The sequence below is a fragment of the Pelophylax lessonae genome (genome assembly GCF_965119305.1).
Source record: "Pelophylax lessonae genome assembly, chromosome: 1".
Classification (NCBI taxonomy): domain Eukaryota; kingdom Metazoa; phylum Chordata; class Amphibia; order Anura; family Ranidae; genus Pelophylax; species Pelophylax lessonae.
Window position 1 is genome coordinate 24,670,008 of NC_138768.1, and position 16,393 is coordinate 24,686,400.

The following is a 16,393-nucleotide window of genomic DNA, read 5'->3' on the forward strand; positions in this document are numbered from 1 at the left end:
AAAGAAGGCTTTATTTGTGTAAAAAAAAGGGCAAAAATGTCATAAGGTTACAGTGCTGCATGACAGTAAATGGTTAAATGTTCTATATACTTGTTACCTATAATCATCTCTTAATTTTTTTTTAGCTGTCCCGTTATGTAAAAGAAGTCCAGTACAAGGATCCGAATGGCAGGCTAATGTTTTTTAATAATAAAGGAGAACTGCCCTTCCCACTGAACATTGCAAATTGGATAATACAAAAAGAAGGTAGATTAGGCACCAATTGGATGTATGTGGGCCAGTTTGATGGGTCCCTATCAGAGGATCAGCAACTTGTGCTAGAACCAGAGCGAATATCATGGAAAGGGGACAAGGTGAGTCACTCCGATGAAGCTGATTTAGAACAAAAAGCATAAAGCCCATCTCCAGACAAAACCCAACCCCCCTCCTTCCATCCTGTTCTTGGTAGGCCAACATCTGCCCTGACTCCATGGTGATAAGATTACCCATTTGCCTATTGGGCACTTTCTCCATCTTCCTACAAAGGCCAATTTTCAGCTTTCAGTGCTTTCGCACTTTGAATGACAATTGCAACACTGTACCCAGTCATTTTTTTTAGGCAGTTATAACTTTCTTTTGCTGGTATTTAATCACCGCTGGGTTTTTTCATTTTTACTAAACAAATGAAAAAAAAAAAAAAAACATTTGAATAAAATTTTTTTTTTCATTTCTGTTATAAAAATTTGTAAATAATTAATGTTTCTCCTTTACTGATGTGCGCTGATGGGGCTGCGCTGATGTGTACTGAGAAGGCAGCACTGATGAGGAGGCACTGATATTTGGTACTGATGGACACTGATAGGAAGCACTGATGGACACTGATAGGAAGCACTGATGGGTACTGATAGGCGGCAATGATAGGTGGCACTGATAGGCACTAACATGCAGCACTGATGGGCACTGATTGGTAGCACTGATGAACACTAATAGGAAGCACTTATGGGTACTGATAGGCGGCAATGATAGGTGGCACTGATAGGCACTAACATGCAGCACTGATGGGCACTGATTGGTAGCACTGATGGACACTAATAGGAAGCACTGATGGGTACTGATAGGCGGCAATGATAGGTGGCACTGATAGGCACTAACATACAGCACTGATGGGCACTGATTGGTAGCACTGATGGACACTGATTGGCAACACTGATTGGCAGCACTGATGGGCACTGATTGACAGCCCTGATTTGCAGCACTGGTGGGCACTGATTGGCAGCACTGGTGGACACCATTGGGGCTGCACTAATAATCAGGGCACTGATGATCAGTGTAGAGGTCCCCTGTGTGGATTTGCCCATCATCAGCTCTCTTCTCCTTATGTGCTGTCAGCGTGAGGAGAGGAATGCAGATAACCGGCAAATCCTGTTTACACTGTGATCAGCTTTGATTGGACACAGCTGGTCACTTGGCAAGGAGCCGCTGTTATTGGCTCCTTACCCCGATCTGTGATCAGCTGTGTCCAAAGGATACAGCAATCACAGATCCCTGCCAATGCACGCCACAGGGGGTGCCCAAGAAGCATGATCATGGGAGGACATCAATAGATGCATTCCCAGCAATGTGCGACCATGCTGTAGTGATATAGCATGGTCGTGATTAGGTTAAGGTGTCAGTGCTGGCTGTGTGGATATAAATGCTGGAATATGTTCCCATCACTCATACTGAAGAGGTGGATGACCTACAAAACATCTTTTACATTACACGTCCAGCTGAATGTGACTGACTACTACTAGATACTCCCCTCCTCATCACACCGGGACATAGACACTCATAGAAGGACCCCGACTCCAGGGCTCAGAAGAAGAGAAAAGACTTTAGACTGGAATGATCACCAGTATTATCCATGGCTAGATTCTACCAAGGCTTTAAGAATAATCTGACTAGAAAAAGAATAAAAAAAGTTGCAAGTAGTAACTCCCCCTAATCAGAAATTGGCAGTTACTGTATATAGTTAAAGTAAAACACAGTTTATAAACCTCTTGGAGCTACCAGGATTTCTGCACAGGTGACTCCTAAAATGTGAATAAGAAAAAAATACAAATAAAAAAAATCTAGTAACAAAATATCACAAACAGAATTTTACATGGTCATAGAGCCCATTCACACTAGCACGACTTGTGAGGCGACTTGTGTAGCCCCAGGTCGCTTGACATAACAAAAGCAATGTTAATCAATCAGTGCCGTCTTAATTGGCACTACTGAAGTCGCTCCGACTTCAGAAAAGGGTCCTGTACTACTTTGAGGCGACCTGTGATCCGACTGTCCCATATACTTCAATGGGAGTCGCCTCCTTATCTTAATTGAAGTGACTTGTTATCAGACTTTCCAGGAAGAAGAAAGAGATTAGCCAGGCATTCCCCACAGACAAAGTCGCCTGTCTCTTCAAAGTACTGCACAAGTCTCTTCCAAGTCTCTTCCAAGTCTCTTCCAAGTCTCTTCCAAGTCTCTAAACAAGTCTCTTCAAAGTCACAGGGCGACTTTCTGGTCGCGGTAGTGTGAACCAGATCATATATACTGGTGGACAACTGGTTGAAACAATCAAAGTCCTTCATAGAAAAACATTTAGTGTATCTTATAATTTTAGATAGTACCAGCCAAATAAGATAGTAATTACATTCCATTACCCCAATCAATGAGAAGCTAGAAGTGTGACTTAATGGTGTCCTGCCCAATTAAAAAGACCATTCAATTGCTGGTAGAGTTTATACTACTAAGAATGTTCTGTTCATGTGACTCAAGCCATGACCAAAAGACGTTGGAGAGGATTTTGGATGAAGAATTGTAAAGATACATGAATAGAAAAAGAGCCACAAAAGCATAACTAAAGGCTGTCATGTTAAATTGCAGATGAAGGAAATTTGCTGCAAAGTTCAAGGCAAGAACACAGGATGTCAGTAAAAGATCTGTAGAGATGTCTTAAAGAGGTTGTAAACCCATACAAACATTTTTTTTTTTTGACCTGAATACCATCGCATACTAGCTCATTATGAAATACTTACCTTAGAACCATCCCCTGCCGTGCCGTCCGCTTACCTGTATGACGGGCGACATGTCCAGTCGCCCGTCTTCCGGGATCGCGGCATCCGGCCATTTGATTGGCCGGAGCCGCGGTGACGTCACTCCCACGCACGCGCATGGTAGCTGACGGTCACGGCACGGGACTCTGAAGGAACGGCACCAGCGGCCGTTCCTTCAGAGCGCATGTGCCAGTGACGTCACTGGTTGCATGTAAGGTAAATATCTCCTAAATGGTACATGTTTAGGAGATATTTACAGTACCTATAGGTAAGCCTTATCATAGGCTTACCTATAGGTACAAGTTGCAGAGGAGGGTTTACTTCCTCTTTAAGAGAAGCTTAACAGCTGTTCCTAAAGTTTTCAAATGGTCACAATGGCTACAAAGCACTATTCTGTGAATAAATACAATAAAGGTCAGCTCTGGGATTGGACAGCCTTGTGTCACAGAGAGAGTCATTTTTATATTGCATGATGGACTTTTACTGGACAATATCATTGTAGAGATCATTTAACAATTTCTAAAGCCAAGAACAAACATGTAATATCACACTATTATATCTGTAGTTTTGCTCTTGATAGTTCTTATCATTCTATATTATCTTAGGTCCCAAGGGGTCGATGCTCCGAGGAATGTCTTCCAGGGTTCAGAAAATCTGTAAGAGAAGGATATCACCCATGTTGTTATAATTGTGCTCCATGTTCAGAAGGAGAAATATCAAACCAATCTGGTAAGCTTTATATTTATTTAAGTAAATGTAAATTTATTTAAAGTGATTCTGTAACCACTTTACACTTTGCAGGCTGAACATCTCCCTACATTGTATGAAATTAATGATTACTGATGGCGCCTTTCTGCCTTTTTGGGAACAATTGCTGCACTTTTCTTCTACCTCTGACCCTCTGGGAGTGTTGGAGGCTTTCTAAAGCAAGCAAGCAACAGGAAATAGATTCCTCCAACTGTCTGCCTGAGAAAGCCTCCAACAGTTTTACACTTATCTAAAAGTAATGGTCTGGAAAATGATTTCACTGAAGAGACCAAAAATGGTAAAATAAGGGAATGTGATTATTACATACATGTTAGGGTTACAGATAGACTGTGTCAAGGCAATCATTGAGGCTGGAGGTTCTTTTATTTTCAGTGGGTCATCATCACACTGTGTTCATGACTAAAGCTTTCATGAGATAGTTACTGTGATGGATCCGCTTGGCACCCCCTTTAGGTGCTTCCTTCCAACAAACAGTGCCACCTGCCTGCCAAACCATTCCAAGCAGACTGCAAGCTAATATCAGCCCCTTTACCCCAAACATCATACACAGACAAGATGTGAGGTAAAATCCAAAGGAATTACTTTTTATTGAAACTCAGACGCATACTTTATACACCACAGGAGGACATTACCCTCCTGATTTAACAAAGCTAAACAGCCAACATAAATTTTGCTTCTCCCCCTCTGACAACTAATTGCTGACAGTGATATTATTAACATGAGCTAATTAACTAGTCACTTAACCACTTCCTGCAAACCGACATACCCATATGTGGTTGTACCGCATGCTGGAGGGGTCTGGGGTTTTTTATACCCTGATCCCTCCAAAAAGAGTACCTGTCACTGCCTATTACTATCACAAGGGATGCTTACATTCCTTGTGACAGCAATAAAAGTGATCAGCCTATGTGACCAGACTATTTGGCCCCTTCAATACTGGATACAAAGTACTGCACAATACACATTATCACAAGTATAAGCATACCCCACAATGGTTTGATAACAAGGTACAGCGGTCACAAAATGAATCACCTGTTCAAGAGATGAGTAGGTTGACAGAAACAATAGATGACTTAATTATCACTATTAACAATGGGAGAAAGACACTTAGGAGGCAAACTAGGGGAGACACCTATTTATAATGAACACATTACAGCAGGAGGCCCCAGACAGGTGGCTTGAACTGGTGATATTAACATCTGTTATGAGCCTCAAAGTGTGGAGCAGTCATTCTTGGTAATGGAGCATCTAGGCCCTAAACATTGATCATGGGCCTAGATTCCCAGAGTCTGTGTGTTTTGGGGAGATATGAACTTGAATCAGAAACAAGGCCACTCCAAGAATCCCCCAAGCATACATCTCCCAAAGAGTAGTGTTCCCTTAAAAGCCAGGGCCCATAGTCAATGGGTAAGAGGCCACCCTGCAGTTCCCTCCAAAAGCCTCTGTCCCGGTTGGGTCTGTCACATTTATCATATATATTCATTTTTTTTGCTTTGTTTGGCAAAATACTGAAATGGGAAAATACTGAAAAAATAGTCAATACTTTCAAATAGTTGTACCGTGCCTAATGCTATCTTCACTTTTACTCTACAGACAGTAAAATCTGCAAGAAGTGTCCTGAAAATGAATGGCCTAACAAAGCTAAAGATATTTGTATTGACAAGGTCAATGAGTATTTATCATACAAGGAGGATATTCTAGTTTTATTTTTTTCTGTATCTTCAGTCATATTTGCTACAACATCTCTCCTTATACTTGGACTATTTTTTTGGTTTCGGAGCACTCCCATAGTCAAAGCCAATAACCGGAACCTCAGCTTCATTCTGCTCCTCTCCCTCATACTGAGTTTCCTGTCTGTATTCCTCTTCCTTGGCCGTCCTGTGGATATTACCTGTATGCTGCAACAAGTCTCCTTTGGAGTTCCCTTCACCATCTCAGCATCTTCTATCCTAGCCAAAACCATCATGGTCTTCATTGCTTTCAAAGCCACCAGACCTGGAAGCTCTTGTAGAAAATGGGTGGGAGTCAAACTTCCCAATACAGTCATGTTATTCTGCTCATCCATTCAGGTTATGAATTGCATTCTCTGGTTGTCCATCTCTCCACCATTTCAGGAGTATGACATGGACTCCTATCCTGGGAAGATTATCATTCAGTGTAATGAAGGGGCGGTTATCGGGTTCTACTCTATGTTGGGTTATATGGGGTTTCTGGCAGCTGTGAGTTTTTTTCTGGCTTTCATGGTGAGGACATTACCGGACAGTTTTAATGAAGCCAAGTACATCACCTTCAGCATGCTGGTGTTCTGCAGTGTCTGGATTGCCATGATCCCGGCCTATCTGAGCACCAGAGGGAAATACATGGTGGCTGTGGAGATATTCGCCATATTGACCTCCAGTGCTGGAATATTATTGTGTATGTTTTCTCCAAAACTCTACATTTTACTTTTAAAACCTGAGCTGAACACAAGAGGAACAATGCTGGGGAAAAGAATGATGTAAATGTAACATTAATTCAATGTATACTGCTGTAGACCAGATTAAACAAGTTCAGTCATATTGCTACAATCATCATCATCACCACCAACATTATGGAGGACATTATGTTTTTTTGTGTATATTAACTGCTTTCTCTCTGCCAATTGTATATAAGTGGATGGAAGGTGGATGTTACAGAATGGGATGCTATTTTAAAGATTAATTTTTTTCTTGCTCTTATATGCCCCCTAGCATGGCCAAGCCAAGAACTGTCTATTGGATGGTGCCAATCACAAAAAAAATGCTTTGACCAATCAAAGCATCACACAATGTAACCAACAACTGCAGTTAGCAGCTTGTTCCCACTTTGCTCTCATATACTGATAAGCTTCAGAATTACCAGCCATGTAAATCAAGTGCAAGTGCAATCCAGTACCAGTACTAGCAGTACCAGAAACAGCTTCATCCATCCCTCTACAGCACAGATATCAAACACAAGGCCCACAGGCTGAATACGGCCCACCAGGCCTTGTCATGTAGCCTTTTGCCACATAGTTTTGCTGCTGGAACATGGTGGAACTTCATTCTGCCATCTCTGGTTCTCACCCTCCGTTTCCGATCCCCACTGTCACTGGTAAACATAGAAGCCTTCTATGTTTACAAGGGAAAGCTTTCCTCTCAGAGGCTCCTTGGAACTAACAGATCCCTTCATGCTCTTGCAGTGGGGCACAGAAGGGACAGGTCTCCAAAACATCAGAGAATGATCTCTCTGCAAGGAGAGGCTGAGCCTCCTACACAGGGAGGTACTAGAGCTGGAACAGATAGGAGAGAAAGATGTGAGGAAACTTTGGGAGGGGGTTAGGTTGCACACTGTGCATAGTGCACCCCTGAACTCTGTAGGCAACGCACTTCTGAACCCTGCACTCTGTACATAGTGCACTTCTGAACTCTACACCCTGTATGTAGTCTATTCCTGAACTCTGCATTCTCTAAGTAACGTACTCCTGAACCCTGCACTCTGTACATAGCACACCCCAGATATAACCGGCACTTTGAGGGCAACCATACTGCTGATGCAGCCTGTGATAAAATGGAGTTTGACACCCCTGCTATATAGTATATGTAGGCAATTGTTTTCTTTCAACCCTTTCTTTTACAGCATGGCTGTCCCCCAGGCCTAAAATGTGCATTTTAACATGGGTGCCATAATGAAAAAAAAAAAAAAAAAAAAAATGTCTCTGGCAAGGAAAGGGTTAAAGATTTGTTACTGTTTGATAAGAATCTGTATATTATTGGATGTTCCTGGCTACAGCTCTACATTCCGAGGGTAGAAGAGATCTTCTCAATTTCCTGAATAGAAAAATAAAGCAATAGAGAAAATTTAGCAATCCATTGTTTGGAGGTTTATGTGGTGGCATATCTTCTGTATCTTCTGCTCTAAGAGATCCCCATAGAGGGCTTTGTTATCGGGGGATTTTGGTTCCTTTCAGCCGCTGTAATCTGACCGGCAATCCTCCTCCTTGTCCCCTCACCTTTCTATCTTTTCTTCATGTCACCCAGACAGTGACCAGGAATACTTTTCATAGATAATTATAGGAAGAGTTAATTTTCATGTTCAATGTAACCACTTGCCGACCAGCCGCCATAGTTATACTGCGGCAGGTCGACTCTGTTACGCAAAACAACATACCTATATGTTGTTTCATGTAGCAGATAGTGGGGGCGCACGCTGATTGGCTAGAGGGAGAGCCAATCAGCAGGTCTGGCGGGCGCGATGTCTGTTGGGCTCCCCATGAAAAGAGAATGGGGGTCTGCCGATGTAAACACAGCAAACCGCTGTTCTGTCAGTAATGAAAATCCTCCTATTTAGGAACAAGGATCTCTGTGTTCATGCAGTCAGTCCATCCCCCAAAACAGTTAGAAAGTACCCCCTAGGGACACATTTAACCCTTTGATTGCCCCTGGTGTCAACCCCTTCCCTGCCAGTGTCATTAATAAAGTAACAGTACATATTTTTAGCACTGATTACTGTAGTAATGTCATTGGTCCCCCCCCTCCCCCCAAAATTGACCAAAATGTCAGTTAGGTGTCCGATCTGTGCGCTGAAATGTCGCAGTCCTGCTAAAAATCACAGATCACTACCATTACTGGTAAAAAAAAAAAAAAAGTAAATAACACATTACATAAATCTTTCTCCTAGTTTGTAGACACGATAACTTTTGCGAAAACCAATCAATATACACTTCTTGGGGTTTTTTTTGCCAAAAAAAAGTATGCTGTTCTTCAGCTTTGACAGCTTTTTTTTTTTTTTTTAACAATATTTTATTGATCTTCTCAAAAAGCGAACAGGTAAAATTATAATGTTATACATGTAAAGGCAATGTAAAACAAAAACAAACCTCAATACTAATAGTAGAGAATCCAGAAGGTATAGTGTCAGATAAATCTGGAGTTGGTGGGGGGGGGGGGGGTGGATGGGGAAAAAAGGGGGGGGGTGGATGGGGGGGGTGCGGGGTAGCAGAGATTAAAAAGCAAAAAGCAAAAAGACAGAGCACACACAGAGAACCTCCGTGACAACTAGAGAAGTGCGTAGCAAAGTCTTGAGTCTATAAACCGTTCATTCTAGTAGGTTGGTTTCAGGTTATCGGCAGAAGGAGTAGGAGTGGGGGGACATCAGGTAGCTGTGAGAAGGCAGTCCCGGAGTGGACTAGAAACTCAGAGATAATCAGGGGTTCGAACACATATTGGGCTAGCTTGTCCGTCCATTGCCTTATGCTGGGGTGATAATATGACCTGCAGATTAATCATGTTTTCCTAGTAAACTAGATCCAAAATGTAGCTCAGTGGTTTAGTTGACATATGGCAAGGCGGTAGAGGTCAGTCATCCACAAAGTTAGTGCTTTGAGTGTACGATGGACGAAGGTGAGAGGGCCACTTACGGTTTAATTTAATTAGGTTGCAGGGGATGGTAGTTTTAATATCCAGGGCTTCTCTGTCATAGAGTTGCTGCATGCCCAGTTTCACATCCTTGAGAGAAGGAATGGAGGATTGTATCCACTTAGATAAAATGGCTCTCCTGGCTATCATGTAGCATGTGGCCAACCAGGCTCTGTGAGTGGTGAGGATGCGAGACTGCTCCGTTGAGCTTTTATTCAGTAACACTTCAAAGTTCCCAAAAAGGAGTAGATAGGGTTCCTCATGGGGGGGGTCAGTCCCGTGAGGGAGTCTACGTAAGATTCCACTTTATTCCAGAAAGCCAGGATTGAAGGACAGAACCATAGTCTATGTGCAAGAGACGGTTTGGATATGTTGCAGATCGGGGAGCAAGTGGAAGAAGACTGTGGACTATTACGAATAAAAGGGACATAGCAATGATGCATAATCTTATATTGTTGTTCCCTCCAGAATTCATTAGTGATGAACTTGTAGGTGGTTAGATATCCAAATATTACCAGGTCATGTGCAGTTGGATTTGGGAAGTCTTTGTCCCAAGAGGTGGAAGAGAAGGAAGATTTACAGATTGCCGGGGGGGTCAGTAGCCTACGGTAGATGTCCCAAATCCTGTGAAGATTTAGTTCCAGAAGTGTGTCTATCATAGTTTGTTTGAAACGGGTCGATCTCATGGGGCAGGATTTTGCAGCAAAGCTGACCGCAAGATCATAGGGGGCGACTAATTGGGATTCCAAATGGTAATTTGAGTATCTAGAGGTTTTGCCAATCCAGTCCAGCCCCACTCTAAGTATGCATGCAAGATTATAAAGTCTGGCGTTCGGTAGTGCCACTTCACCCACCCTCCTCGGCAGAAACAGTCTTTGTAAAGCTATACGTGGCTTCCTGCCCTTCCAAATAAAGGCAGTGATTGCCTTGTTAAGTCGTTGGGTGTCTTTATGTTTGATTAAAAGCGGTATAGTTTAAAGTGGGTATAGTAATTTGGGGCAGCCAACCATTTTGTATAAGTGACATCTGCCAAAGAGGGAGAGCGGAAGATTTGCCCAGGTCTCCAATGTGGTAATTATTTTAGTGATGGTGGGTGGGATATTAAGATGGTATATTGACGATAGGGATCGGCCAATTTTAATCCCCAAGTAAGTAATAGAATCCTTAGCAATAAAGAAAATTGGTGTGGAAGGCCAAGGGTTGAGTGCCGTACAGTATGTCGAAGGGGTAGGATTTCACTCTTAGAGAAATGAATCTTAAGTCCCGAGCACAGGCGGAATTTTTTGAATATACTATGTATCTGTTCGGGGTTAGAGGTAAATATGAGTATATCATCAGAAAAAAGTGCGATGCGTAAATCACAATTTCCAATAGGGATGCCATGTAGGTTGGGGTGATGCAAGATGAACCTGGCCAAGGGTTCCAGGGCAAGGTTAATTAGGAGGGGGGAAAGCGGGCATCCCTGCCTAGTGCCCCTTTGGAGTGTAAACGAATTTGATATGTGGCCGTTAGCCACTATATTTTTTCCGATGGGTTAGTATACATTTCTTTGATAAGGTGGACAAAGGGGCCTCTGAATCCAAACCGCTCTAAGACCATGTGTAACCAACCAATGTCCACCCTATTAAAGGCCTTTTCTGCATCAATGGAAATAATCACCATGTCGGAATCTCGACACTGTTGGGACATTTCTAGGGCCACAAGTACTTTCCTTATGTTGGTAGTGGCCGATCTGCCCAATGTGAAGCCCGCTTGGGCTGGATGTATTAGTGTTGGCATTATGGGAGCTAGATGGGAAGCTATAGTTTTGGATAGAATCTTTCCATCCAGGTTCAGGAGGGAAAAAGGGCGGTAGGAGCCTGGTTCAGTGGGGTCTTTCCCTGGCTTGGGAATCAGTTTTACATGGGCTTGAAGGCCGGTCGGAAAGTAGGAGTGTCCATCAAGAAAATGTTGATAGAGTGTTTGGAGGGCTGGGGCTATAAAGTCTACCAAGAGTTTGTAGAAATCGGAGGTGAACCCGTCTGGACCCGGGGCTTTGCCTGGGGGTAGATGTGCTATGGTGGTCTTGATTTCTTCAAGCGTAATTGGGGCATTAAGTGAAGAAAGTTGGTGGTCATCTAAGGTGGGCAAGGAAACCTGGTTCAACCAGGAGGAGTCCACGTCGTGGTTTTCGGCGCTGTAGAGAGTGGTGTAAAAGCGTGCAAGGATGTCAGCTGTGATATACGTAGGGGCCTTTACAAAGCCGAGCCAACAGTTTGCCCGTCTTATTGCCAAATTTGTGGTATTTCAAGTCCTGGAGAGAGGAGTACATTCTTTCCTGCGCAGCCGCCTATGTGTCAAAATCCAGTTTAGCTTCCTTCCAGGCTTGTCTATTAGAGTGGGTGTTCGATTGCGATAGCATCGATTGAGCCATTCGAAGTCGTGCGCTGGCTTCCCCATATGACTTCCTGATGGCCTTCTTGCGGCTGGCAGCGTAGGAAAGAAGCCGGCCTCGTAACACAGCTTTCCCCATTTCCCAGGAGGTGTGTGATGCGTTAGTGTCAGAGAATTCCTGCCAAGTGTCCCATATTATAGTAGCTGTATGGGGATCATGAGCTAGAAACATTGGGAATCTCCAGCCACTTGCCGGCGATTTTGAGGAAAAGTCCAAAAGCGAGAGCCTAATGGGAGCATGTTTAAAAATCACAAGATCATGAACAATAGAGTCAGTTATCATGGGTTGTATTAAAGTGTTGGTAAAAAGGTAGTCAATGCGAGAAAGGAAGTTGTGTGGGTTGGAGAAAAAGGTAAACTCCTTTCCTTCTGGATGCATCAGGCGCCAGGCATCTGTCAGTTGGAAGTTGTCAGTGAAATGTGGTAAGTGGGTTGATTCAGCTAACATATGTGAGGCCGATGTTGTGTGTGGGCGGGATCTATCCTCTCTGATGTCCATGACCATGTTAAAGTCCCCTGCCAAGACTAGGGGGTTGTGAAGATGTGGGGCTAAATGAGCTGCAAGTGTTTGGAAATATTGTTTTGTAGGAGAGGTAGGGGCGTAAGTTGTCGAGACTATCCAATCTCTGTGGCTTGAGGTCAGCTTTACCGCTAAAAACCGTCCGTCTTTGTCTGGATGTGCAAAAGCGACGGTAAAGGGTAGGTCTTTGTGTAGTAGTATTAGGACTCCGGCCTTGCCTTTGATGGCCGGAGAGCCTAGTACCTGGCCCACCCATAGTTTACGCATTCTAACAAAATCCTGTTCGGAAAGGTGCGTCTCTTGTAATAAAGCTATGTCTGCCTTCAGCCGTTTTAGGTGACGGAGGACTGCCATACATTTATTGGGAGAGCAGAGACCCTTAACATTCCAGGATATTAAATTAACCATTGGCGAGATCTGAGAAGAGGTATGGCTGTGGATAAGAGTCGCTAGAGGGGAGCAGAAGTGCAGAAAATAGGCACGAGGGCCATTGTGGTGCTCTGAGAGGGAAATAAGTTTTGTGTGGGTATGAGGTGGTGGAAGAGGGGGAGGGGTGGAATGGCAAAACCTGAACAATCGAGGAGACAAATTGAAATTTGAGAACAAGGCACTTAAGTGCCCATGGGAGCAAGTACTTTGCTTCTTCCCACATGTAAAAACCTCCTACTACGGCGCTACCAGGAAGTGACAAGTCAAAACCCGAGCAGTGGGTCCGCTCCCCCACTTACTTTTAGATGGCGCTAGTCAGAGGAAACAGAGTGCCATTAATAGGTCGGCCAAGGCGGCTTATACCCCGCTGGTATGTGAGCTGGTCAGTCTGCGGCAGCGCCCCAGTAGCAGGTGAGCAAAACTGTAAGAGGCAAAACAGAGACAATATCATAAGGAGAACAATCCAGGATACTGCACCACATCTTGTAGCCTATACCCAGTGCGAGAGGTAAACAAACAATGACAATAATGTTTGCGTCTGGCTGGCATTGAAGGGTGCCCACCAGCAGCAAACCAACATAATCAAAGAAACTAAACTGTATGACCAGGCAAGCCCATGCAGTGGCAAGGGGTTGCATCATGTATAGCGCTACCAATTTCTCATGAGTTGAGATGAATCCAAGGCTCAGGTTTGCTTATGTTTCCCAGAAAGATCAGTGAGACGTAGCTTCTTGGCTGGGTCCTTGCGGGGGCTTCCCTGATCCCTGGAGTGCATTGGGTGAGAGGAAGATGATTGGGGCGAGCCGGACGTATCCATTGGCAAGCGAAGGTGCGAATCAAGATATTCCCAAGCTTCCTCCGGATAGGTGAACTGAGGGATCCGAGAAACGTAACATAGCTGGATATGCCAGGGTAAATTTAATGCCTTCTTGGTATAGGGCGTTGCATACAGGTTGTAGAGCTTTGCGCCGCTTGGATATCTCCTGCGAGTAATCCGCAAACAATAGAATTTTATGGCCGTCAAGCTGGAGGGATTTTGAGTTGCGGTATGACTTAAGCAAGTTGTTTCTGTCCATGTAATTCAGGTATTTCACGATCACTGGGCGAGGAGTGCGTTGTTCATTAGACGGCGGGCCTACCCTGGGTGCGTGTTCCACCACACATGGATTAGGGACCCCCAGGGCCTGTGGGATGCGCTGCTTACAGATGTCCAACAGGGAGTCCGCGCGAGTTGTTCCTGCGTGACCTGTTCTCCAGGTCATCTACTTTGTCCAGCAGGTATTGCTGTGTCTGTTTAATACTGCGTTCTGAATGAAAGGATGCCTGGGTTTCCTCCTCCAACTCTTACACTCTGCTTTCCAGTTCTGTTAGCCTCAAGGCATGTTCGCCGAGGTCTTTCCTAATTTGCGATATTCCCACCGCTATTGCCCTGTCCACAGCTGCAGTAATGGTCGGGGAAAGTAAAGCCGCCACAGCTTGGGCTATCCCTGTATACTGGTCAGGTGGGATAGCAAGATGGTGATCAGAGTGAGCCGATGCAGTGTTTATGTCAGTCACATAGGAGGGATGGCCGAGTTGCTGTACCGTGCTCTCCGCCATTCTGGATGTGAGGGAGCCGGGGTGAGCGCCATCAGAGCGGAAAGTGGGGGCAGCGGTGGCCGGTCCCTGCAGCAAGAATTTGTCCATCGGGAGCTTCCCCCTAGATGAAAAAGGTATGGGGGCACAGACTCACCGCCGCAGGTCTATTTGCCGGTTTTGTATGCGATCGTGCCCGGAGCCGCCGCTTCCTGCTCCTTTACATTTGGCGCCGGAACCAGAAGTCCCTTCACAGTTCTTTTATAGCCAAGGGGTTGGGCCACCTGGTTACATCACCTGGCAGGACTGCCCCTTCTGACGTCACGTGACTTGCATATAAGCCTTTGAAATGAGGACTTTTGATTTTTCATGTTTGTGTCCCATAGACTTTAATAGAGTTCGCTAGAACATTTCCCCTGTTTGAGATGTTCTGGTGCAAACCGAACAGGGGGGTGTTCTTCGGGGTGTTCTGCTCATCACTATTGAAGTGATTCAGGTGTTGCTAATTTCCAGTCCAGGAGAAATGTGTTCTATAAAGAGTATATGTGAGTTTGACTTTCATGTTTGTTATACCTGATGAAGGATCCTGACAGATCCGAAACTGTTGTAATCTGATGAGTTTTTAACTCTCTTAATAAATCTAAAAGGTGCTGCAGATTGGACTTCTTTGTTTTTCTATACATTGGAGTTTGAGTGATCTCCGTCATCTGCTTTGCACCTGAAGGATCTGTTTTTTTGCTGGGTGTGTGCTTCCCTGACCAGCTTATACATTTACTGTGTACATATATATATATATATATATATATATATATATATATATATATATATATATATATATATATATATATTTTTTTTTTTTTTTCATTGTGAAGTAAATATTCTCTGACATTCATTTCCTGATCTTTAATGAATATACTCCAATATTGATTTCTGACTTTGAAATGGTCAGTGCAGCTCCTATTGACAATTTGGCATTTTCAAAGTGTTTAAATGCACTTTAAGTGCACTTGTTCTTTGTGATATTTTTTCACAAAACAAATATGCTAATATAATATTGCATTCATGATTTTGAAATTATTTTTGTGGATCCTTTTGAACATTTAGCTACTATTCATAATGATTTAACGCTGTGCACATTGTCACCACAGTATATTGAAGGCTTTTCAGGGAAATAAATGTACTCTAATGTTTTGTTTTCATGATTTAATAGCTGCCATGGGTCCTGATGAAAATGCTACCTAGTCAAAGTGTTTAAATACTGCGCATGTTCTTACCTTGATATTTTAGATACTTTTTTCAGTGAAAGAAATACACTCTAATATTGATTATTGAAGTAACTAGTGTGTTTTCTGTTGGAAATGTGGCCTTCTCAATTGAAGTTGAAAGTGGAAATACTCTGCACATGCTCACTACAATATTTCGGGAACTTATTTTCAGAAAAATAAAAAAATATAATATACATGCACATAATCTCTACAATAATCTATGGAGCTTTTTTCAGGATAAATAAATATATTCTAATGTTGATTTCTTTTTTTTTTAATAATTAATTCTGTTGGTCCTGTTCAAAATGTATCCTAGTGAAAGTGTTTTTTTTTTTTTTTTAAAGTACTTCTGTGTGTCCTGTTGAAAATGTGGCCTTGTAAAAATGTTTAAATAGTGTTCACTTTTTTATTTGAGGACTTTTTTCAATTAAATAAATATATTCTATTTTTTTTTTTTTTTTTAAAGTTGGCTGCTGTAGGTCCTATTGAAAAAGCAGCCTGATAAAAGTATTGGAAGACTGTCTCACTACAATATGTTGTTTTCCCTGAAATAAATGCATTCTATTTTTTTTTTTTTTTTCGTTAAAAACTGGCTGGTGTTTGTCCTGTTCACAATGTGGTCTAGTAAAAGGAACCAAAAAAACATTGACCATTGATTAAGTTCAATTCTCCTTTTCCTTTTTTTATGTAAAATAAATGTAATTTTGATGACTTCATTCTAAATGTTCCTGTTTTCTCACTCTAAAAAATTTGCAGCCTGGAGCAAGTGTATGGACTATTGTGACTGTTTTCTCTGAAATAATACTTTCTAATTTATGAATATGTAATTTATTTTATTTTATCTATAAAATTATATATATATTTTTCTTTATAATTTAAATTATAACCTTTAGTTGGTAAGGAAATTGTCTTGGTTCCTTTAAATGCATAACA

At 42.7% G+C, this 16,393-nt stretch overlaps 1 protein-coding gene across 1 annotated transcript in view; it reads left to right on the plus strand.

The window, feature by feature from the left end:
• Window positions 1–16,393, plus strand: part of LOC309545093 (vomeronasal type-2 receptor 26-like) — a 427,741-nt gene that overhangs the window by 60,865 nt on the left and 350,483 nt on the right. The window contains exon 3 of the mRNA XM_082244227.1: window positions 3,662–3,785. Coding sequence (XP_082100353.1) covers window positions 3,662–3,785 — 124 coding nt within the window. The remainder of the gene's footprint in view (window positions 1–3,661; window positions 3,786–16,393) is intronic.